The following is a 21,834-nucleotide window of genomic DNA, read 5'->3' as shown; positions in this document are numbered from 1 at the left end:
TAAATCCTAAATGACTCGTGGGGTAAATGGTAGGTGGGTCAAAGCAAAAGCTACTGGCTTTGTGCAGAGGGTATTTTCGCTTCCCCAGTGAAAATATTAACAGCATCCCATTGGAAAAGCAAGGTGAGGCACTGACTAGGAAAGTGCGTGCTGCTCCTGTCCCCTTCACTAGGATACAGGAACCCTCAGAGGAGCTGAACTTACCAGGCAGCACAATCCAGACCCAAAGCCCTCAGTTCCGGGGGCACTGCAGCAATAACAGTAAATGTGAAGAGACGCGCCACACACCACCGTCCCCCAAACTCCAGGCTCGAAAATGATTACAGGAAAGAGCCGAAGCGGGGGAGCCGTTCAAGACCCGCACCTTAGTGCATCCCTGTGAGGGCCGTGGAGGCGCGGGTGAGCAGCCGGGGGTGCCGGGCAGGGCGGCACGTCCCGCCCGTGCGGCCCCGGAGGGCGGGCGGCCGCCATCAGCTCCGCGGTCCCGCCCCCCGCCATCCCGCAGAGCCCGGCCGGGATGGCGGCGGCGCGGGGCCGGGTGCTCTGTCTCTTCGACGTGGACGGGACCTTGACGCCGGCCCGGCAGGTAGCGAGGCGCGGGGGCTCGGGGCTCGGGGGGGCTGGCCGGCGAGGCGGAGCTCGTCCCGTCGGCTGCGGCCTCACCCGCTGCTTCCCCGCCAGAAAATCGAGCCGGAGGTGGACGCGTTCCTGCGGGAGCTGCGGGAGAGGGTGCACATCGGCGTGGTGGGAGGCTCCGACTATGCCAAGATAGCCGAGCAGCTGGGGGAAGGGGACGAAGGTGAGCGCGGCGAACGAGGTCTCCCGAGGGGCACCTGTGCCCTAAATGCAGCCCCAAGGCTGCCCTTGGAGTGGCCGGCCGTGCCCAGGCGGGAGCTGCTGCTTGGCTCCCTCTGCCCGAGTGGATGCTCCGATCCATGCTGCCGGCTCCAATCCAGGGCTGCCGGCTCGATTTGTACGAGCTACCTCAGAGCTCTGACAGCTTCACGCCCTGCTGGCAATTTTCGCCTCCCTGCTGCTCCATGGTAGGGTCCCCTCAGGGTCCCCCTTATGCTCCTCACGTTCCGATGGGGGCATGGGGTAGAGTAAGGAGTGGGAGGGCAAGGGGGCAGCGCCTGCCTCCTCCACCGTGTTCTCCTTCTCCGGCATGGATGACAAGCGCCACTGGGCTCCAAGCTCTGCCTCCCACTCCGTTAGTGCAGGGAGGCCGAGAAATTCCCGGCTGAGGCTGATTGCTGAGTCGCCAGTGCTGTGTGTCTGGGTAACAGGGGGGGCTGGAGTTAGATAACCAGTAACCACATCACCCCAGCAGCCTGGCAGTGGGGAGGGCACAGCAGAGAGCAGAGTAGCACGTATGTAGTTGAAAGCCAAACATTTGTGAGCCTTTATCTTCGTCCTGCAACTGATTCAGCCCGTGACCTCAGTCAGGTCGTTTCCCCCTGCATGCGTCACCTCCCCACCCGTGAGCAGAAGATAATCTCCTCATCCACTCTGCGGAAAGAAAGCAAGGAGCGTAGGATGGCCAGTGGCCCTTTGCAGAGCACAGGAGCTGTGGAAAGCACAGTACTAAGGAAGCAAGAAGATGGCTCACTCGGTCCCGATCCCAGTCCTTTTTGCCCCTTTGCCCCAGTATAGTAATGTTTCCTCTTTTTTTCCTCCCCTCTCAGTCATTGATAAATTTGACTACGTCTTCGCAGAGAACGGCACAGTGCAATACAAGAATGGGCAGCTGGTCTCCAAGCAGGTGAGTCCAGCTCCCTTTGCAGCCATGGCTCCCCTGCCCTGTGCACCATGGGGAGCAGCACCTGCCCGGCCCAGGCAGATGGGCAGCCTCTTCTCCCCAGTTGCTGCCCTTCCATGTGGGCTTCATGAGAAGTCAAGCATGGTCACTTGCCCTTCTCTTTCTGCAGGCCATTCAGGACCACTTGGGGGAGGAGCTGCTGCAGGATCTGATCAACTTCTGTCTCAACTACATGGCACTGCTGAAGCTGCCCAAGAAACGGTAACAGCTCAAGTGTACACGAGTGGAAGTCATGATACTGATTTCTATGGAGCTGAGCTCCAGATCTCTCCTAAACAGAGCTGATCTACAGTGCTTGTCTTGCTCCAGGTTTATATCTTAGCATCCAGAGGCATTGTGTAGGATCACTGTCCCCCTGAGCTGGGCACCTTGGGCAAATAATGGAGGAAGTGTGTTTGTTCTGAAGAGTCTGCACTATGTTTTAGCATAGTGCCTGCTCTTTTGCCCCTTGGATTTTCCTCCCTGGGAAGCAGGGTGCAGCCACTGTGTGTATCTCATTTAGGACAATGGTACCAGCTTGTTACTGGTCAGGACATCAGGCATCACTGGTAGTACATATTTCCAAGCAGGCAAACAATGGAACTTAAGATGGGAAGTCCAGCCCCTGAGCACACGTTTTCACACTGTTTCTAACCCAGTGTTGCTGGCTGGCCCTGCTCTGCTCTCTACCCTGTGTTGCTCACTGCTCTTCCCCTTAAGACCCAGCAGCCAGAGGGTGACCTGGGTTGGTACACCTCTGCTGACGGAAAACCACGGCCACTACCGGGACAAGAAAGGGCTGTCTTCCATTGGATCAGCTCACTCTGTTAGCACAGAAAGAGAGAGAGAGAATTGATGGCATGAAGGTGGAAGGGGGAGCAGGAGTTAAACCAGCCTGGTTGCAGAGTCAAACCTCACCTCAGACCACAGTTTCAAGTACATATGAGCCACCCAGGGCTGTTGGGAACAGCAGCTCTGCCCTCCCCTTGCCATTTTTTTCCTGCTCTCCCCCTGTGTTTGTACAGTGAACACAAGCAGGTGAAATTATTCTGGTAGAAGTTGCTAAACTGTGATCCAGATAGTTGTTTATTATGAGTCACCACGTGGCAGTACAAGGACCAGTGAGGGGGGTCAGGACTGCTGGCAGAGCAAGGCCCCCGAAAAGCACGGGCTGGGACCCAGAGCCCTCAAGGCTGTTTGGTTGCCTCATTGCTGTCTGGTTACCCAACAACCTTGGTGGAGTTTCAGCTCCCAAGTAGAGCTCTGTGGATTTAGCTTTATGGGATTTCTAGCAAAGCAAAGACTTTAACCCACATCTCCTGAGTCCTGGCCTGGGGTGTGAGCCACCAAACCCTCAGTGCCACAGAGATGCTGCTGCTGGGCTGTAGGCATGGCTGCCTGTGTGTCCATGCCATGATGTTCCTCACTGTGTCAGGAAATGGGGGGGGGAGAGCTTTTCCTCCAGAGTCAGGGTGGTAAGCACTTTATCACAGAGAAACAGCAGGCAGGGCTGGGAGGGACAATAAGCTCAGGGGTCCTCAGCTGGACAGGGGAGGGGATCTCCTCTCCAGCACAAGAATTTCACACTGACAGGGCTGCCATCCCCTGTTGCTTCTGCCCCACCAGTGCTGGCACAGCTGACCCTTTGATAAGCAGAAGTAGCTGGGTTTTTACCAGAGATGAAAGAAGGGAGCAGTTTTCTGCCAGCTCAGTGCTTTCAACCACCCCACTGAGGAAGCAGCCGAGAAGTGACCCCAGCACAAGGTGAGGGTGGCAAGCAGGAACTGGATCCTGTCTGTGCAGGCTTAGATAAGAGCTACAGTCAAAGGTGCAGGGGTCAAGAGGGAGATACAAAGACTCTGATTTGTGTCCCTTGAGGAGGCACTGATTGCTCCTCTGCCTGCTGCCGGGCATCAACAGCGAGTTACACTGACCTGGGCCATCCCAGTGCCCCAAGGTACTGCCAGCTTCACCCAGCTCACACAGCATTTCCTAAGAGCCTCATGGGGTAGAGGTGCCACAGCCTCATCAGGCAGCTGGTCCAGGCCAGTCAATAGCTGTCCTTGCAGTTATCACAACATTAGAAAATGTTATCTGTCATCTCCCCTAAGCTCATTGCTTCCAGTCTATCCCCAGGGCATGGAGAGACTGTTTATTTCTCTTCTCTCACAGTCTCTTTTTATAAAACTTTGAGCTCCCTTAAGCTCCCTTTGAGCTACCTTAAGCAGCTGTTGGTGTCTGATCTGCGCCTGTTGTGAAGCACTGAGGAGTGGGCATGGCTTCTCTCCTCCTGCATGTTCTTGCAGAGCCTCACTAAGCAGCCATTCTCCTGGAAAGGGGAATGTTGTTTTTCTTCCCTGCCCCAGTAACCTTGTGCCCTTGCCCACCCGCAGAGGAACCTTCATTGAGTTTCGCAATGGGATGTTGAACATCTCCCCCATCGGTCGCAGCTGCACCCCAGAGGAGCGAATCGAGTTCTCCGAGCTGGACAAGGTACAAGGGCCACCCCTGGGCCCAGCCTCCCCTTGGCTGGTTTGGCACCACCCCAGATCTCAGGCCTTACGTGCTCCCCCCTTCCCAAGGAGAAGGGAGGTTCAGCTTCAAGCTGTGCATATGCAACAAGAGGGAGACAGGACTGGGAGACAGGAAACCCGAGGGAAGACACAGATGGATGGAAGAAACTTGATTTTATTAGGGACCACCAATGCAAGGGGGTGGCCAGCAGGATTCCCTGTGCTGTGGGAGAGCCCCAGGGAACAAGGCGGTTATTTAACAGCATGTTTCCTCATTTACAGTACCCAGAGATGGCCCAGCAGCTGTATTCTCTCTCCCACTTCCCCAGCCCAAAAGAGCTGGAACTAATGGGCTTTCCAAACTGGGAGGGCCATGGCAGATCTGCTACACTGATCTCTCTAGAAGTTTTGGCCCATGCTCATACCAGTTTCTGCCTGGGGAGGCTTTCTTGGGGTTGAGGGATCAGCTGGTCTTGGCAAGACTTTTTAAGCAAAGCTGGAGGGTTTGGGTTATGAACTGGGCTGTGGGAAACTGAAGCAGTTGCATTTTATTACCAGGGAAGATCTGGGATGCGCTCCTCCTGGTGGAGTGAGCTGGAGGCCTCCTTGGACACTGGGCAGGACTGGTGGAAGCTGGCTAAATGGCATGGCAGTGGGGCCCAGTGCAGGTGGGGAGGGAGCAGAGTTGCCCAGCAGACAGGTTATGGTGGTTTCTGGGAGACTGTCAACATGTAATTATTCAAACCCTCTTCTCTTCCCTTTCCTCCTTGTCCTCCACAGAAGGAGCGGATTCGGGAAAAGTTCGTGGCAGCCCTGCAGAGGGAATTTGCTGGCAAAGGCCTGCGCTTCTCTCGAGGTGAGCAGGGAGGGCTTCCTTGGCTTTGCCTTTATCATGTTTCCCATAAAATTCTGTGAAAGGGAGCAGGAATCCCAACTGTTCCCTCTGAGTGTCTGGAAACCCTGGGAAGAGCAGAAGGAGATTTTAGTCCTGGAGAGCTGCCACAGGGGAGTCACGTTTGCATCCATGACGTCTGCATCCATGCAGAGAGTAAGCTATGCTGCAGGCTTCCCTCCCTGGGAATTAGCCAGACAGACAGGTTTCCATCCTGTGGCATTATCCCTGCCTTAATGTCAGCCAGTGGAGCCCACTTCTGCCCAGGGGATCTGTTCTGGCTCAAGCATCAGCAGCGGGGCAGCCAGCAGAGCCCCAGGCACATGCACTCTTCTCTAGAAATGGAAGAGGAGACTAATGCATGTGTTGGCTCTGGGGTTTTTTGGGACAGTTAGCTGCAAGGGAAACATCTTTCTTCCTGGAGGGAGAGCTGACGAGGAGTAAGGAGATTGCAGCTCTCTACCATGGGCTTTTGTAGGGCCGCTTCTTGGGCTGGTTCTGACAGCCAGCTTACCAAAGGTGCAGAGCTGAAGGAGGGGCTTGAGCAATCCTGGGTGTCTGGCCAGGATAAGGAGAAAAATGAGGGTGTGTAAGTTGTGGGGGTGCTGCTGGAAGAGGATTCTCTGCAGGGGTGTGAGATAGGAAGGTTCCATGTGGCACCCAGCCAAAGGGCAAGGGGAGGTGAGGCTGAGGCAGTGGGTGACACCCCAGGCCCTCTGATCCCCCAAGAGCTTTTCTCTGAGAGCTTTCACTTGCCTTCAGCATCCTGCCAGGGGCATCCTGTGCTGCCCACAGCACTGGCACACATCATTTGTCAGAGCAGAGAAAGACAAGGTCCCTGCTGCTGTGTGCCCTCAGGCACAGGGTGTGAGAGCTGGACAATGGGCCTTTCTCCTTGGGCTTTGGGAAGCTGCCACAAAGAGCCCAGGCCTGTTGTATAAAAACATGAAGGGGAGCTGTGGGGCCCCTGCTCCTCCACAAAGAAAATGTGGGGTGTCTCAGGTCAGGCATCTGAAAAAAGGGCATGCAGAAATGTAGCTGTTCTGCAGGCTGGCTCCATGTGCCTTCTGGCTGTGGAGGATTCAAGGCCCAAGTGGGAGGTGTCCCTGCAGCCCCCCAGGCCCCTGCTCTCCCTAGGGGAGTAACAGTGCTGGCTGGTTCACACCACCTCTTCACTCTTTGATTTCTTACCTGCTCCAGCTGGCATCAGGAGCCCCTTCCTGCTGCCCAGCTCTGTTTAGAGGAGTAGAATGCAGCAAAAGGCAGTGGTTTTTACAGGTAAATAGCTCTGGATGCAAAAAAAGAGGATGTCACCAAGTTTAGCTTGTGCTCTGATGCTGGATCCTGCTGCAAGCCTCCCCTGAGCTCATAGGGCACTTGCTCCCATCCTTATCACACTGCCCTGTCCAGTTTCTCTGCTGCAAGGTGGTTGTATAGGCTCCATCCCCATCTTCTCAGGCTCCAAGGAGGCTTGGTTCAGGATCCTCAAACCAACAGGGACACTCCAAACAGCCAGGAAGGGGAGGTGCATGGTATCAGGGCTTGCATGTTTGAGCAACCTGGGGTGTCAGTGCCTCTTCTTCAGCAGGAACTGACCCTGTGATTATCTGTCCTCACCCTGTTCCTTAGAGAGGTAGGATTATCATTTAAAAAGGAGGGTGTGAAACTCCAGGATTTCTCATGGATACTCCAGCAGGTTGCCTGGAGAAGACAAGCTGACTGGAAGGAGGTCACACATTCCAGCTCAAATGCCTGTTCCTCTGGCTCTGAGTGAGACCTAAGCATGCATGTGCCCTAAGTTGCAGGCTTTATTTTGGGAAGAGCTTGTCTCCTGTCTTGCTGCTGAGACAAGGGGCTCTCTGCAACCTGTGGACACAGTGGGGAACTTGAGAGGATGGGGAAGGTGCTGCCTCCAAGCACCCCTAAAAAGCAGCAAGGTGCTGGGGTAAACTCTGCTTGATCTAAGAGCAAGGGCTGGGAAGTTTGTTAACCCTTGGTGGCTGTGGGTGTCCATGTCCACATACATGTTCTCTGGGAAAGCTCCCTTGCCACTCTGTGTTGGTCACATGTGACTTGGTGCCTCTCCAGATGCTGGCAACCCTCACTAAACTCTTGTGTCAAGAGGTCACAGGTCAGGGTCGTGCCCTGAGTATGTCAATGGGTGGGTGGAACCTCCATGGTGGTACCTCCACAGCAAGGTCCTTGGTCAGCGTGCAGAGACAGCCTGCAGGAGACCCCAGTCCCTGCACAGTTAAGGAGCATCAGAAGAGTGGTTTTAGAAGGGCCAGTGATGTCTAGCAGGAGCCTAGGAGAGAGTTTGGTGCCAATCTCCAAGGTCATTGTCCCCTGTTGGGACACAGAATGTGCTGGTGCTATCTGCAAGGCGTGAGCCAAAATCTTCCCCCCACCCCCCCCAAAGATGCCTCTCTTGGGAAGAACCCTCTGGTTCCTGCTTGCCTGCAGGGAAGCAGTGCTAATGTCACCCCAGCCATGCTGATGTCCCTGCAGCCTGTTGTCATAGGAACAGCCTCTGCCACTGTCCCAGCCACGTGCCAAGAGGATCACCAAGGCAGAGCTGCTGTTTGGGGTGGGGGCTCCCCCCAGACATCCAGCCCCTTCCCATCCTCCCACCCATCCCCGGGTGGGGGGACACCCTGCCAGCTCCCAGCAACGTTGCCTGATGCCCTCCCTTCCCCTGGCAGGTGGCATGATCAGCTTTGATGTGTTCCCAGAGGGCTGGGACAAACGCTACTGCCTCAATGTGCTCGATGATGAGAGATTTGACACCATCCACTTCTTTGGGAACGAGACAACCCCTGTGAGTATGCCCCACTTGCCCCACACATGGCTGCTTTCTCTCCTGCTGCTCCATCATGGGTCCTGTGGGTCCCATGGTCCCACTGGTGACAACACAGACCTTTAGTGGTGTGAGGGGGGAAGATGCTGCCCTGTGCTGTGGGGTGCTCTCATGATGGCTCTGCTGGCTCATGGGGAAATCACTTGGATTCACTGTGCTGGGAATCAAGTCCACCTCAGCATTGCTTTCCTTGCCCCAGCACCCTAGGGAGAGCAGCAGCCACTGCTGTGGCCTGCATGACCCAGAACACAAGCTCCCAGCACTTAGGAGAGGACTCCTCAACAGTAGGAACAGCTTCACCTTCCCTTCAGAGCAGTGGAGGATGATGCTTCCTTACTGCTGTAGATCAGCTTGGTCATCCACTCAGCTCTTCCCACATGCTGGCAGCCTCTGCTCCCCAGATGTGCCCATCCTACCTTCTGCTAGCCCCTCCACAGGCAGGGCAGGGGTTAACTCAGGCTCCTGGACCTTCCTCATCTTTTCTATGCTCCTCCCCTGGCACTGAAGAGGGAGGCAAGAGGGAGGGAGCAGAGCTCCCAGCCCAGCCTCTTCTGCCCCCCTGGGTCAGCAAAGCCCTGCCTGCCCCTGCCCACCAAGCCCCTTCCTGCCCGGCCTCTGGCTCCCAGCCCAGCTTCCCAGGGGACAGAGCAAAATGTGGATTCATGGATGAGGTTGTTCTGGCCAGACCCTGCTAATGCTGTCCCTGTTTTCTATTCCCCTGCAGGGAGGGAACGATTATGAAATCTATGACGATCCCCGCACTGTAGGACACAGTGTCCAGTCCCCCCAGGACACGGTGCAGCGATGCCGCGAAATCTTCTTTCCAGAAAGAGCCAACGAGTGCTGACTGCCCGCCCCCTGCAGCCCTGCCCCAGTCCCACCCTCTTCCCCCACCAGGAAAAGCACCTTCATTTGAGGAATCTGCTCAGGGTAGACCAAACAACCACTTGGCAGAGCTGGTCAGGATGTAGCACGTGAGTGTGGGTGGGTGGCAGGAGGGGCCTTGGCTGAGCAGCCCCTCAGCGTTCCCCGTGTGTGGCTGGGGGTCATGGCACCAGGCCCTCCTCGCCTCCAGAGAAACTCTTCTCTTGACAGTTCATCTGTGGTGGGCAGTGATGCAGATGCTTTTGTGGTCAGAAAGCATTTGAAAGGGCCAAAGAGTGAGTGTGTGTCTGTCCTGCACTCCCTCTCCTCTTCCCTCCTTTTCAACTCACTTTCTTGTAACACTTGTGCAAGAGGGAACACGTGGCTCACCTTTCTGTCCCCCTTGGACCTTGGCCAGAGAGGCTGGGGCTGCTGAGGCTCAAGGCATTCACCAGAACTGCTCTGAGGCAGGAAGCCAGGAAGGCTGTTTGCTCCAAGCCTGTGGTAGGAAGGAGTAGCTGGGATCCCAGCTTGTTGTACTGTTGGGCTTTCTGATGGACAGGTCACCGTGTCCTTCCCTTCAGTGCCACAGTGTGCCAGTCCTTCCCTGGAGATGACCTGGGAATGATGGCTTTAACATGACTGGGCTGCTGCTCTGGGCTTTGCTCGGGTGCATAAAGAAACCAATTCTTCTCTTTAGCTTACAGAAAACACCCAGGGGTTATTATCTATATTATTCTATATTTTCAAGTCAGACCTTGTCTGGCACAGCTGGAGGATCCTGGCACTTCATGCTATGGAACAGTTTGGGGTAGAAGGATTTCCAGTGGTCTTCCCACTCCTGTATCCATTGGGCATCACAGAATCACAGAATTGTTAAGTTGCAAGGGACCTCTGGAAATCATAGTCCAACCCTCCTGCCAAGGCAGGGTCACCTTGAGCAGGTGACAGGAATGTGTCCAGGTGGGTTTTGAATGTCTCCAGAAGGGGAGACTCCCCAGTCTCCCTGGGCAGCCTGTTCCAGTGCTCTGCCACCCTCAGTGTAAAGAAGTTCTTCCTCATGTTGAAGTGGAGCCTCATGTTTTAGTTTATGGCTATTGCTCAACATCCTCTTGGTGAGCACCACCAAAGAGAATCTGGCACCATGCTCTTGGCATCTGCCTTTGAGATGTTTATATGCATTAATGAGATCCTCTCTCAGTCCTCTCTTCTCTGGACTAAACAGGCCCAGCTCCCACAGTCTCTCCTCATAAGAGAGATGTGTCCTTATAAAACCTTACCCAGGTCATTCATAGCAGACCAAGTCCCCTTCCCTCCCCAGTTCTCAGCTTTCCATCCTGCTGCCAGAGGCATTTCCAGCAGGGCCCAGCACCAGCCATACCTGGTTCACAGAGCTCCTGGAGGTCCCTGCTCAGCAGTGCCCTCCAAGCTTGCTCTTCCCCCATCTCATCCCACAGACACAGTTTACAGGCTCACCTTTAGGGAGACCGGATGTCCAGTGCAATTGTCCTATGTCCTCTTCCTCTCCCTGGATCTTTGTGGGTTGCAAACCCACATCTCTCCTTCAGCCTTTGACCTTCTCCCTCACGTTGTCCTTTTATTCCTGGCAGTTGCATTGTAGTGTGTGGCCACAATGGTGACACTTGTCACAACTTGGTGCTCAAAAGGAGCTCAGGGATCCCCTCCAGGGAGATGTCCTGCTTGGAGCTCTCCAAGGTACACAGATCTGGTGTTTGTGGACCTGGAGAATGTTGGAGGTTTCTGCAAACCCTCCCCCATTGTTTCCCAGGAGCCTTTCTTACCCCATCCCTGCTGGTTATGGTACTGCCCCCTCTCTTGGTCCTGTTTTCTCCCCCTTTTCTTCTGTTCCCAGTTCCCTCATTATGGCTCTCCATTTTCCACTGGCAGCTGGACTGCAGAGAGGAGTTTCTCAGCTGGCTACTGCCACCTACCAAAGGCACCACCATCCTCCTCAGGAGAGAGACACTGGTGCTTCTAGACCAGGGCAGGGCTGGGTCCCCACATTGCCATGGGCAGAGTCCCTGGTGGCCCTTGGCACTGCTGCCTGGCCACAGGAGCAGGGATACTGCATGACCAGTGCTGGTGGGGTGCTGTCTCCTTCACCTGACTGCACCTCCTAACTACAACACATCAGATCTCTGATGCAGCACATTTGCATGAGCACAGTGGTCTGCCAGCATCCAGAAATCCCCAGCAAATCCACAAACTCCTCTTTCTACCCAGGGAAGATTTCTGTGTGGGAGAAGAGGACCTGTTGGAGAAGCTTGTATGCAGGATACCCTTTTCACAGGTCATCTGTTCTGGCCCTCCACTGCAACCTTCATGGAGGAATTGTGTTTTGTGATTCCTTCCTCTCTGTTTCACTGTGGATCAGGTTATGTGTGAGTCTTGGGGAGTTTATTTTTCCTGTGAGTCTATTGATAGCCAGCAGGACCTGTAGTGAGCTTAGTGATGAGTGAAGAGTGGGGTCTGGCCCTGACAGCGTGGGGCACTCTGGTGGCCTTGGGGGCTGAGGTGACTTGCACCTTAGAAGTGAAAGGCGTTTCATGCCTGTCCCTGAGGCCCCTTTGCCATGGTGCTCCTCTCCTGCTGGGTGTCCACAGCCTCAGTGGGGGTTTCTCCCCATGGATGTGAGCAAGCAGACGTGGCAGGCCCCACGCCTGGGACTGTCTTGGTGTGTGGATCCATATCAGTGTGAGATGGGCAGCTCCTGTCTGGCTGATGACAACTGTTAAATGAGAAATATATTTAAATACATAGATATGTATATTAAAAAATTAAAATCAATCCTATTAAAGCCACAACACTCAGCAGCTGGAGGCAGTGTGTGCTTTGTGCTGGGCTGTGCTGGGTGAAGGGCAGCCACACAACACGCAAGACACACCTCAAAATCCCCACTGCAATGGGGGCCAGCCCCACTCCTGGTCACCCCTCAGGTGAGCAGCAGCCTCCTGTCCCAGGCCCACAGTGTGGAGCATCTCCAGCCCCCTCGGGGACACACTGTGGGGGAGTCCTTTCTGATGTCTGGATCAATTCCTGGGTGCTCCAGGTACTTTACCTGGGAGAGTCACTGTGACACATGCACACAGCACAAAGAGCCAGGATGGGAAGGGCTCATGGGAAAGTCACTTTTAATGGTTTATTGCCAATGTTACAAAGGTTGACACATGGTCAGACAGGCGGGAACCACACCAGAGTTGTAAAAACACCAACAAGTCTAGGGTTTTAGTTTATTTAAAAAAAAAAAATCCAACAGTTTGCCTTGGCCAAGCTGACTGCATGTCCTGGGGATGCCTGGAGCCTGAGCCACAGTTGCCACAGCCCCTTGGAGAGCCAGGCTTTGGGTTGGCAGTGAGATGGGCTGGAGGGTCCTGGGGCAATCCCTGCACCAGCATGGTCCTCCTGAATCCACAGGGCCCGGCTGTCCTGCGTGGCACCAGCCTTGCTCTACTCCTCTCCCCACTTCGCCCTGTTGGCAACAGCAGCAGCAAGAAAGGTGGCAAACACCCCTCTCCATCCATGCTGAGCACCAGCAGTGCCAGCAGCTCCTGCTGACATGGTGCTCTGGGAGCTGCCTATCCCCTCCTGCCCTGCTTGGGAGGACCTGCTGGGACCCCACTGTTCCCAGCCCTGCTGTGAACCCCTTAAGATGCTGGTAATTCCTGGAGCATCAGCACTGTTTCCCTGGGGTGAGCTCAAGACCAGCCCAGTGCACGTTGTCCCTGTCCCAGTGCCCTCTGCCCTGTCACTCCCTGGGGCTGTGGGAGCCCACCTGGCCAGGGTATGGCAGAAAAGACCAAAACCAAAGTTTGTGCTTTGTATACAAGACCCTGCCTACACCGAGGGGCTGGGGAGGAGGTGGCTGTGCTCGCCCCATGGCCGAGGCTGCTCAGACCCCTCAGCCCCTCACCGCCCCAGCAAGCTACAGACATGCACACACACACACACGCATGGGAAGGGGGTCCCCAGGGGGCTGGGGGGCAAGAGAAGGAGGAGAAAGTGTCTGTCTCCCCAAAACCATGTCAGCACTGAGCCAAGAAAAGTGCATTACTGCTCAGCAGCAGCAGGGAGCACAAAGGTGCCAAGTGCCCCTGCCCTGTGCCCAGGTGCAGCCCCCCAGGCATGGCACCGAGTGCCCTGGGTGCCCTGCCAGCAGCTGTCTGCCTCTTAAAACCAAATTTTTACTTTCTGTAAACCAGTCTCCTCCCTGTGGCACCGCTAACCTGAGATCTTGTGATGGAGGGATGTGGCTCAGGTGGGTGCTGTGAGCTGCCAGCGATGGGGATGGGTCTCAGCCACCCAGACCCCGCACAGTGATATGCCACCCCACAGCACCCTGTTTTGTTCCTGCTCCAGGGCATGTCCCACTGCTGCTGTCCCACTGTGGACTGAGTGGGGTGCCCATCTTGCCAGAGTGGAGTTCAGGAGGGTGAGCTGAGCCGCCCAGCCTCTCCCCACCCCTTTCTGCTCTCAGCACCTGCTTCAGCCCAGTAGAGCTGGAGGGCTGGGGCTGGGACTGGCTCCTCTATTCCCCATGGCCTCAGGAGCAAGGAATGGAACATGGGGCTCGGTGCTGCCCCCGGAGCTGGGGAACAGTCAGGGAGGGCTCTGCTTCCCCTGTCCCCCTCGACAGACACTTACAAACACACACAGAGAAAGGAAACCGTAACCTTATAAAAGACACTGAACGCAAACGCCTGCACGTTTGGGGGCAGCCCCGGCCCCGCCGCCGCCTCGGCTCCCCCCACGCCCCTTGGGAGCGGCTGGGCAGGCTCGCTCCATGGGGCTGAGCGGCTGGCGGCCCCCCGGGCGCCTAGGAGCCGATGATCTGGCCAGACCATGTCTCGTGCTTCGTGTGGGGCGCCAGGTTGGTGAGGACCACCTCCACTGCCTGGAACTTCTGGTTCTTGGGAGGGATGGGGCACACCTTGTACGTCACCTCGTCCCCCTCCACTGGGACGTACTCTCCCTCGATGCTGCAGGAGAGGAAAGGAGAGGTGGTGGTGGTGGTGCCCCAGCCAAGAGAGGAACTCCTGCCCCAGACCACCCAGAATGAAGGAATGCAACTGACCCACCAGTTGTGCCTTGGAAAAGAAAACCCATTGATGATGGAGGGTACAGGACAAGCAGAGACCCATGTCCACCCCATGGAGACATCCACACCCCAGCCCACAAGTCTCCAGCTCCATGCTGATGGCATGGCTTCCCTGGGGTCTTCCAGCACCACACAGCCCTGGGACTTACTCAGACACATGCACGAAAATGTCCTCAGTGCCATTCTCTGGGGTGATAAACCCGTGGCCCTGGGAGCGAGAGAACTGCTTGCAGACACCCTTGAAGACGGGGCCAGCAGAGGCACGCGCCGTGCTGCAGGAGGAAAGGGAAGATTTTTCACTGGTGGCCCTTGCCCAGGTGGAGGCACGGGGAGAGATTTGTGCTATGAACATGACAGCTCCAGGCCGAGTGCATGGCACCCACCCACAGCACTCTGGGCAGGGCTGTGCAGCGATGTCAGGCACCAGGTGACAAAGTGCTCCAGGTGCAGAGGGTCCTGCAGGCACTGCAGGTGACCAACTGGACAGTCCCAAACCCGCCAGGTACTTACGCCGAGTAGGTCCTGGTCCTCTTGGTGGGGAGGGGGCTGGGCAGGTCCCGTAGCAGGAGGTTGCCCCGCTCCCAGATGCGGCTGCCCTCCCTCTGGAAGGGGAAGGTGGGCCACACCGGCGACTTGGGGGAGTGCAGGGGTGGCACTGCCGGCGGGGCGCTGGGCTCCGATGACATGGCGGGGTCGCCGGGCTCCTCCGTCTTGGGATCGGGCAGGTGGGCAGCAGGAGAAAGGATGCCCAGGCGTGTGGGCCTACTGCTGGTGACCTGGGGAGCAAAAGGGGCTGAGGGTTACAAGGCCTTCTGTGAGGTTTTTGGCACAATTTGCTGTCAGGAATTGTTCCTCAGCTCCCAGGCATTTGTGGGAGCAGGGAGCTCCCACATGCTGCCAGCCCTCAGCCTTGGACACCAACTTCCAGCACTGGGAATTGCCCCAGGAAGCCTGTCCCAGCTTGGAGTCACCTGGGATGTTCCAGAAAATCAATCCCAAGGGAAGAACCTGGTTTGTTCAACCTTTCAATTGACAAGATAATCCCACATATTTGAGATGAAGTCACTAATAAGCACACCCTGGGAAAAGGAGCAGTGGAGCCTGAGCTGCCACAGGCAGGGACCATTTTGGGAAGGAACCCCATGCAGTGCCAGCATGCCTGGGCCTCCAGTCCCAGGCTCTGAGAACGTCCCCCATCCTGAGATTGCTGATTAAAAAAGTGAAGAAAAGAGGCTGAGACAATAGGTCAGTATGTCAAGGTCAGGGTTCTGAGGTCTTCTCAGCACAGGAGGTTGCTTTCAGCCCCACAGGATTTAGGGGACAACCCCAATCCCAGCCAGCAGCTGCTGCCCATCCAGACACATTCCTACAGAAAGAAGGAACACCAGGAGACTGTGGTGAGGCTGCCAGCAGCCCTCATGCCCCTCAGGCACCCCAGCCCAGCCACTACACAAGCACAACCTCCTGCTGCTGCCATCATCAGGCTCCAGTTTCTGAAGGCATCATGCCATTTGCAAGGAGTTAAAGCCCTAAGGGGCAGAAACCCTGCAGACAGAGCAATCACAATTGTGGGCACTCTTGTCCTTACTGAAGCACCCAGCATGAAATTGGAGGGGCTGTGCATTTTTCAGTCTCCCAGATGCTCTGATGTGTGATCAGCACTGCAGCTGCTTGCTGAGAAAAGCCTTGCTCCGTTGATTTTCATTCCAATCAGTTGCTGCATCTGACGCTGGCGCCTCTGTCCCAGGGTGCCCCATACCAGGGGTTGCTTGAGGGCACCTCTCTTTGGGTGCACTGGGTGGGGGCTCACCCATTTCCATTGCTCCTCAGGAGTTTCCATCACTTGGAGCTGAGGAGCCCAATATCCCATGGATCCCATCCTCTTCCCCAGCACCCCTATCAGCCCTTTTCCACCCCACTGGGGCGCATGCAGCTTCTTTTAGGACAACACCTGCACACACCAGGAAACACAGAGAATATTTAATTTCTTTTCTGACTCACTGTGGCCTTTTGAGACACAAAGGCCCTGGGGGGATGCACAAAAGGGGGTCACCTCCACTCTGAAATTAGCAGGCACCAAGGACATGGGAAATGATTTCTAGAGCAGCTCAAGTGTCAAGGAGGGACCAGGCAATTCCTGTTCCCCTCACCCACCTCCACCTTCTTCCTCTGCCAGGGGCTGTGCCTGCCAGTGGGCCCCCACGGCTGCCAGTCCAGCTTGGATTGCCCCCATTTGGGCAGCCCTCAGCCAGCCTCCTGACAGCTACCCCCTCTCAGCCCTGCAGAGCTTCACCCCGTGGCCCAGGCAGTAAAGACCACACCAGAGTCCTACTCCAAGGCAGAAGCCACCATGTTCCTCCTGCCCTCTGAGACAACTTCCAGTTGTGGCTGCAAACCCCTCCAAACTGTCTTTCCCTTTGCTGGCTCCCCACCCACCGCCACACCAAACCCTTCCTGTGCTTCAGTAGCTCCTCTCCTCCATGCAGTAACTGGAGCATGCACATCTGCCTTTGCTTCCATCCCACCCCACACAGGGGCTGCTCAGCTCCTGCTTCCATGCCCAGGTTCAGCATCTACTTCCCCCAAACCCTGGCTCAGCATCTCCTTGTTCCATTCCCAGGCTCAGGCTCACATCTCCTTCCTCCATGCCTAAGAAGCCCAGCAAGGCTCAGGAAGCACCCAAGTGAGAAACCCCAAAGCCAGGCCAGACCCCAAACTGCTTCACAGCTCTTATCTGTGCCCCCATTTGACCACCCTGCCTGTGCTGGTGAGCAGTCTGGCCACTTTAGAGCACTTTAGAAGTGATGTGATTCCCATGCATTTCTGCAGGGTTTGTCACCTTCCTAGGAGGTGTCAGGATTGGAGGAGTGGGATGATTTGAGGGAAATAGCCCTCAGTTCTCTGCCACACCACGAAGCTGTCACTCTGAAAATGGCCTCACCAGGGTGGTGCACCTCCTCTGTGTGGCTTTCTCTGACACAGGAGGCCTTTCTGTTCCCCCATCAGTTTAGGGACAATGGAGGGTATTTAACCTGAATAAGGATGCTTGGAGCAAACTATTAGTATGCTGAGGGAGTTGGTTGGCATCCACAAGGGGCTGGAAAGATGGAAGTTTCCCAGAGGCAAAATTAAAATAAGAGGCAAGGAGGGGGAGCTTGCAGGGACAAAATGGTGTGCTCTGATGAAGTGGCAACCAAGAAGGGGTTTACTCCAGGTTCACCTGTGGGACCAGCCCAGGCCCAGGTGCCCTGGAAGGCTCCCTGTTTTGGGGGATGAGTGGTGAAGAACAGGAGCACTGCTGAGGAGGCAGACAGTCTGCTCCTGAGAGCTGAGGGCAGCAGCTCAGGGGGCCCTCCTGGGCTGCTCTTTGCCCCTAGGAGCTGAGCTTGCTCCTAGTGGGAGAGCAAGCGAGGTGCAATCCCCCACAGGCACTCTGAGGGCTCTCTGGATGGCCCAGGGGGATGTTGGGTGGCAGCTCATTGGGATAAACATGGGCACGGGGCACAGCAAGGCTGTAGGATCCCCATCCTTAGTGGATGCACTGCCTGGACATGTCACAGAACTGCCTGCTCTATCTCCTGCTTGGAACAGGGGCTGGAGCAGAGATCCCTGTCCTGGAGCCAGGCTGAGGCTGTCTCACTCAGCCAGCAGCACTCAGCCCCTCTTCAGCACCAGGAATCAAGCAGATTTGTTGGTCAGCCTTGGTGCCCAGCAGCTGAATTCCTGGCTTTGGTGGTGCTGGTGAAGCTGAGGCTGCATAGGAGCTTGGCACATGGGGGTCTCCAGGGCTGTATCCTACGTTCCACTTCATTTAAATCCCTGCTGCAAACAAAGGGACCGAGGAAATTCAACTCAGGACAAAAGCAAGCCTGCTTGCTGAAAGAAGAGTGGGGACACGAGCATATCTTCACCAGTGTCTCCTCCCCTCCCAGCCCAGACACAGACCAGGGAAAACCTCTGCTGTCCTCCTTCCCTCCCTGCTCTGCACCCCACCATCCTCTCCCCAACCATTTGTCCACAATGCAGCTCCAGGAGGGGACAAGGAGGGAGTACCTCGGCACAAGAGGCATTTTCACCCTCTCCTCAATCTCCTGTGGTCACAGTAATCTCTGCTGAGGATGAGAGCATCTCTCCCCACCTCAGGTCTCTCCCGGCCTGACACCACTCCACGACACTGTCCACTCCACGCACGTATACAGTGCAGGGACGGAATCCGGGTCACTTGAGGAAGCAAGCGGAGAGACTGCAGCAGCCCGGCTCTGCCGCGGGGCACGGGAAGCCTTTCCAGAGTAACCACCCTCCCCTGCCACTGCTGGACTCCACCTCGCTCCTCCCTGTCTCCTCCTGGTGGCTTTGCTTCGAGGGTCTCCCGGGGTGACAGTCCTCCGAGCCAAGAAGGAAAGTGGCTGCAAGCCCAGGGCTTGCTGAAAGGATGCTCTTTATAAAAAACATCACCTTCCCTGTCCACCTCCTCTCCTCCCCCCCCAAAAAACCATCTCAAAGACAAACCCCAGAGCCCTCTGGTGACAGGGTCTTCTTTGGCAGCAGAAGGCAGCTTTGCTTTTATATTTTTGGGAGGGCAGGCTCCTGAGCAAGCGGAGCTGACAGTCAGGAGCCCCTTGCAGGCGGAGGCAGGAAACCCAGGCCAATTAAGGTAGACAGGCAGTAGACACATCAGCTTTTATCTCGAGATCCAAGTACCCCATTCATCAGCAGAGACTGAAAGGTCTTCGGTTTATCAAATAAAATCACTGTCTCTCTCCCCTTCTTTAAAGCCAAACACATTGTCTTGGGTGCTGGCTGTGACCTTGTTTAACTAAACAGCCTTTCAAGGCCCGCTAGAAGGGGGGAAAGAGCCTTTTGAAGAGGCAGCAGCCTCTGTCTGCCACTCCCCGTTCATTAGTGGCAGCGAAAAAAGCCCCCTTACGCTGCCTCGCCCGGGCGAGGGAATACATATTTAATTAGCTTCATCGCCCTGCTGAGCCGGCCCTCCCGGGCGGCGTTTCTTTGTGCTCCTTCCCGTCCGCTGGCACCCCCGGCATGCCCGGGATGATGCACTGGCGGATGGGTGGCCGCTTGGCTGGCGGCCCTCACGCTCCGGCTCTGGACGTGACCCTTCGGCGGCCACACCGTCGCCTGTATGGGTAGCTCCTTTTCACGGCGCCGCTTCTCTTTGTGAATCCCCAGCTCGGATGCTGCCTGCATCTTTGTGAATCCCCAGCTCGGATGCTGCCGGTCACCACACTCGGCTCTCCCCGAGTGCCACTGCTCCCCCCGCCCCAGCCAAGGAGCTGCAGGTTAATTTCCCTCTGCTGCCTTTTGCAGCAATCTCCTGCACGGGCTCTCCCATGCCACTCTCCATCACGTTTTCACGTTTTCTCCATCCCTTGCGACTGCCAGTGGCCTCAGTTCAGGAATCAGGTTTACTACCCCTCTAAACCCCCCCCCCCAGTAGAAAAAAGCTCTGTGTATGTCAAAGAGACACCCCATCTCCACAGCCAGCTGCCAGCAGCCATCTCCTCACCCCATGGAGCACAGAAAGCAATGCTCTGGCCCGCTGCCATTCTCGGGGAGGCTGATGCCCCCCCAGACAGACTCAGCTTGTCTAGACACAGGCTGAAACTGAGAAGAGCTACACCCCTCCAGACGCATGAACACGTCCCCAGAGCTCAATGCAAGAACAAAAATCCTATTTTTCCACTGCTGGTCATATTCACCTGCCGAGGGACGCAATAACAACACGGTGGCCAGCAGAGATCCCAGGGGGGCTGCCATGAAGGGCAGGAACCAGCTGAGGAACCACGATGGCTCCAGGCAGGGTTTCCGTGAGCAGGGCCACTGCAACACTGGCTGGGCTATGTTTCTCCATCCTTCCTTCCTCGGAGAAGGCTCACAGCCTTGGTGTCTGGCAGATTTTTATAAATGCTGTCTCTGTCTGATGCTAATGAAAACCTCTCAGCTCCCCCCTTCCCGTTTTTGGTCACCAGATCATGTTAAGAGTTAAATACCAAGCAAAGCCATTTTCTCACCTACCCTGCCTATTACAAACCCCTTTGAAGAGACAAATTACTATAGGAAAAATAAAATTAGGCGGTTTTTGGGCAATGCACACTGACAGCATCCCCTCCCCAGCTAAGCCAATCACACTCCCAACTCCAGAGATCTTTGCTGAGATAGTCTCGCCTACGATACAGCCTGCTTAGCGCTAAAATATGAATGTCACCTTTATGGATTGATTATGAAAAGCTCCCTTAGTCAGTGCTGGGCTGCCCAGTTCTCAGAGAGGCCATGAGGGAAAGCAAGCAGGCTGACAAACGCAAAGGAGAAGCAAAGGGAGAAACCATCATGGAGGCTTGATTTACCTTTAAAGCATGTATGCATAACCATCATTCCCCAATACCAAATTTGTGAGATTTATTTACTTTCTTGTGATGGTTTTTATTTTTTTAATTAGCATGGTATCTGTTCAAAGACATGGCACAGACATCTTCGTCTGTGTCCTTCCTTCCTCCTTTGTGGATCTAACTTGCCATCGGCAGGAATAGTGCAGCCAGTCCAAAGAAATCCCAGTTCCAGCCCCCATCACTATCAGCCTACTTTAATATGTCAGATTTTTCACAAATTGCCTCCCGCTCACCCGGCAATCCGAGAGCCGGATCCCAGCTGAGCTCAGCCCTCCGTGGCAAAGCCCTGGATTATTTGCCCCCAAGCCAAAGCAGACGTGCAACATTGCCGCCGCCACCCCAGGGGAGTTATTGTTCCTGAGGCTGGTGGGGAATAACCAAACCGGAGGAGGGAAGTCACGCTTCATCCTCGCACCTCTCCACCGTCAAAAGGAAAGAGCAGGTTTCAAAGAAAAAGGTGGTCCGTGAAGTTTAATCTCCAGCTACAATAGCCCTGGCGCGCTGCATGGCCATTGTGCCTGCCCTTACCCACCTCCTTAGCAGCGACGGGCTCCCTGGAGCTGCGCTCTGCAGAGCATCGGGGCTCGGAGGGGCCGGACGCTGCTCCGCTACCGTGCGAGGAGCAGCGGTGTCGCCTGCAGCCCGGCTCCGGGGGCTGTCTCGGCTGCCTGCCTGCCGGCTGATGGATCTGCGCTGTCTGATGTGGGGATGGATGATGTGCGCCTCGAACACACACGCATCCGCACGCCTTCCCCTGACGTCAGGGCCGGGCCAGGGAGAGCGGGCAGGTGGGAGGGATCAGCCCGGTCAATTCTGATAGCTAGCTGGGCTTAAAGGAGAAAGTCTGTGTGGGGGGCCGGAGGTGACGAGGGTCGGCCCCGGGGGGCTGCATCGCTCCGGTTGCGCAAAGTGACGCACGCCGGTGGCACAGCCGGACGCAGTGGGGCAGCCCCACGGGCTGTAGGGACAGCAGGATGGGGTGTGCGCTGCAGGCAGGGATGCAGACAATGTCCCTCACAATGTGTGAAACCTCTCCCCCGTCACCCCAATCCCACTCGTGCCCTGGAGCCGCTCTTCCCGCCTGCCCAAGCACCCCTGGGTACTACAGTAGGAGAGAACAGGAGGCACATGCCACAAACCCCTCTTACTGCCCCATTCCCTCCCGGCTCACAGTCAGCCATCACAAACCCACGTGCTTTCCAAGGGTCTCATTTCTATCAGTGCACTGTGCCAAAAGATCTTTCCTTTCTGTTCTCCCCCGTGCTTGTGTGACCGTGCTCAGGGGAGCCACCTCTGCGGGCAGAGACCATGCCCTGAATCGGCCTGAGAGTTTCTCTAGTCGGGGTGTAGGGCAGTGGGACGAGGGCAGAATCGTTTGCTGAGTCCAAGG

The 21,834-nt window shown here is 56.0% G+C and overlaps 2 protein-coding genes across 2 annotated transcripts; one reads left to right on the top strand and one right to left on the bottom strand.

Annotated features, from left to right (window-relative positions):
- The first annotated feature begins 489 nt into the window (after positions 1-489).
- On the top strand, positions 490-10,853 carry PMM1 (phosphomannomutase 1). Its single transcript, XM_066549996.1, has 8 exons — positions 490-586; positions 682-799; positions 1,686-1,762; positions 1,929-2,020; positions 4,192-4,291; positions 5,092-5,167; positions 7,906-8,021; positions 8,785-10,853. Exons 1-8 carry the CDS (start codon positions 518-520, stop codon positions 8,905-8,907), a joined length of 771 nt encoding a protein of 256 aa, XP_066406093.1. The 5' UTR covers positions 490-517; the 3' UTR covers positions 8,908-10,853.
- Positions 10,854-12,059: 1,206 nt separating this feature from the next.
- On the bottom strand, positions 12,060-21,083 carry CSDC2 (cold shock domain containing C2). The gene is made up of 4 exons (XM_066550511.1): positions 20,977-21,083; positions 14,551-14,816; positions 14,190-14,312; positions 12,060-13,921 (listed from the first exon to the last, which is right to left on the bottom strand). Exons 2-4 carry the CDS (start codon positions 14,724-14,726, stop codon positions 13,759-13,761), a joined length of 462 nt encoding a protein of 153 aa, XP_066406608.1. The 5' UTR covers positions 14,727-14,816; positions 20,977-21,083; the 3' UTR covers positions 12,060-13,758.
- Between the last annotated feature and the right edge of the window lie 751 nt (positions 21,084-21,834).

Source organism: Molothrus aeneus, chromosome 5 (assembly GCF_037042795.1).
Source record: "Molothrus aeneus isolate 106 chromosome 5, BPBGC_Maene_1.0, whole genome shotgun sequence".
In the NCBI taxonomy this organism is placed as follows: Eukaryota; Metazoa; Chordata; class Aves; order Passeriformes; family Icteridae; genus Molothrus; species Molothrus aeneus.
Note: the sequence above shows the minus strand (reverse complement) of the source record. Positions and strands in the feature narration are given on the sequence as shown.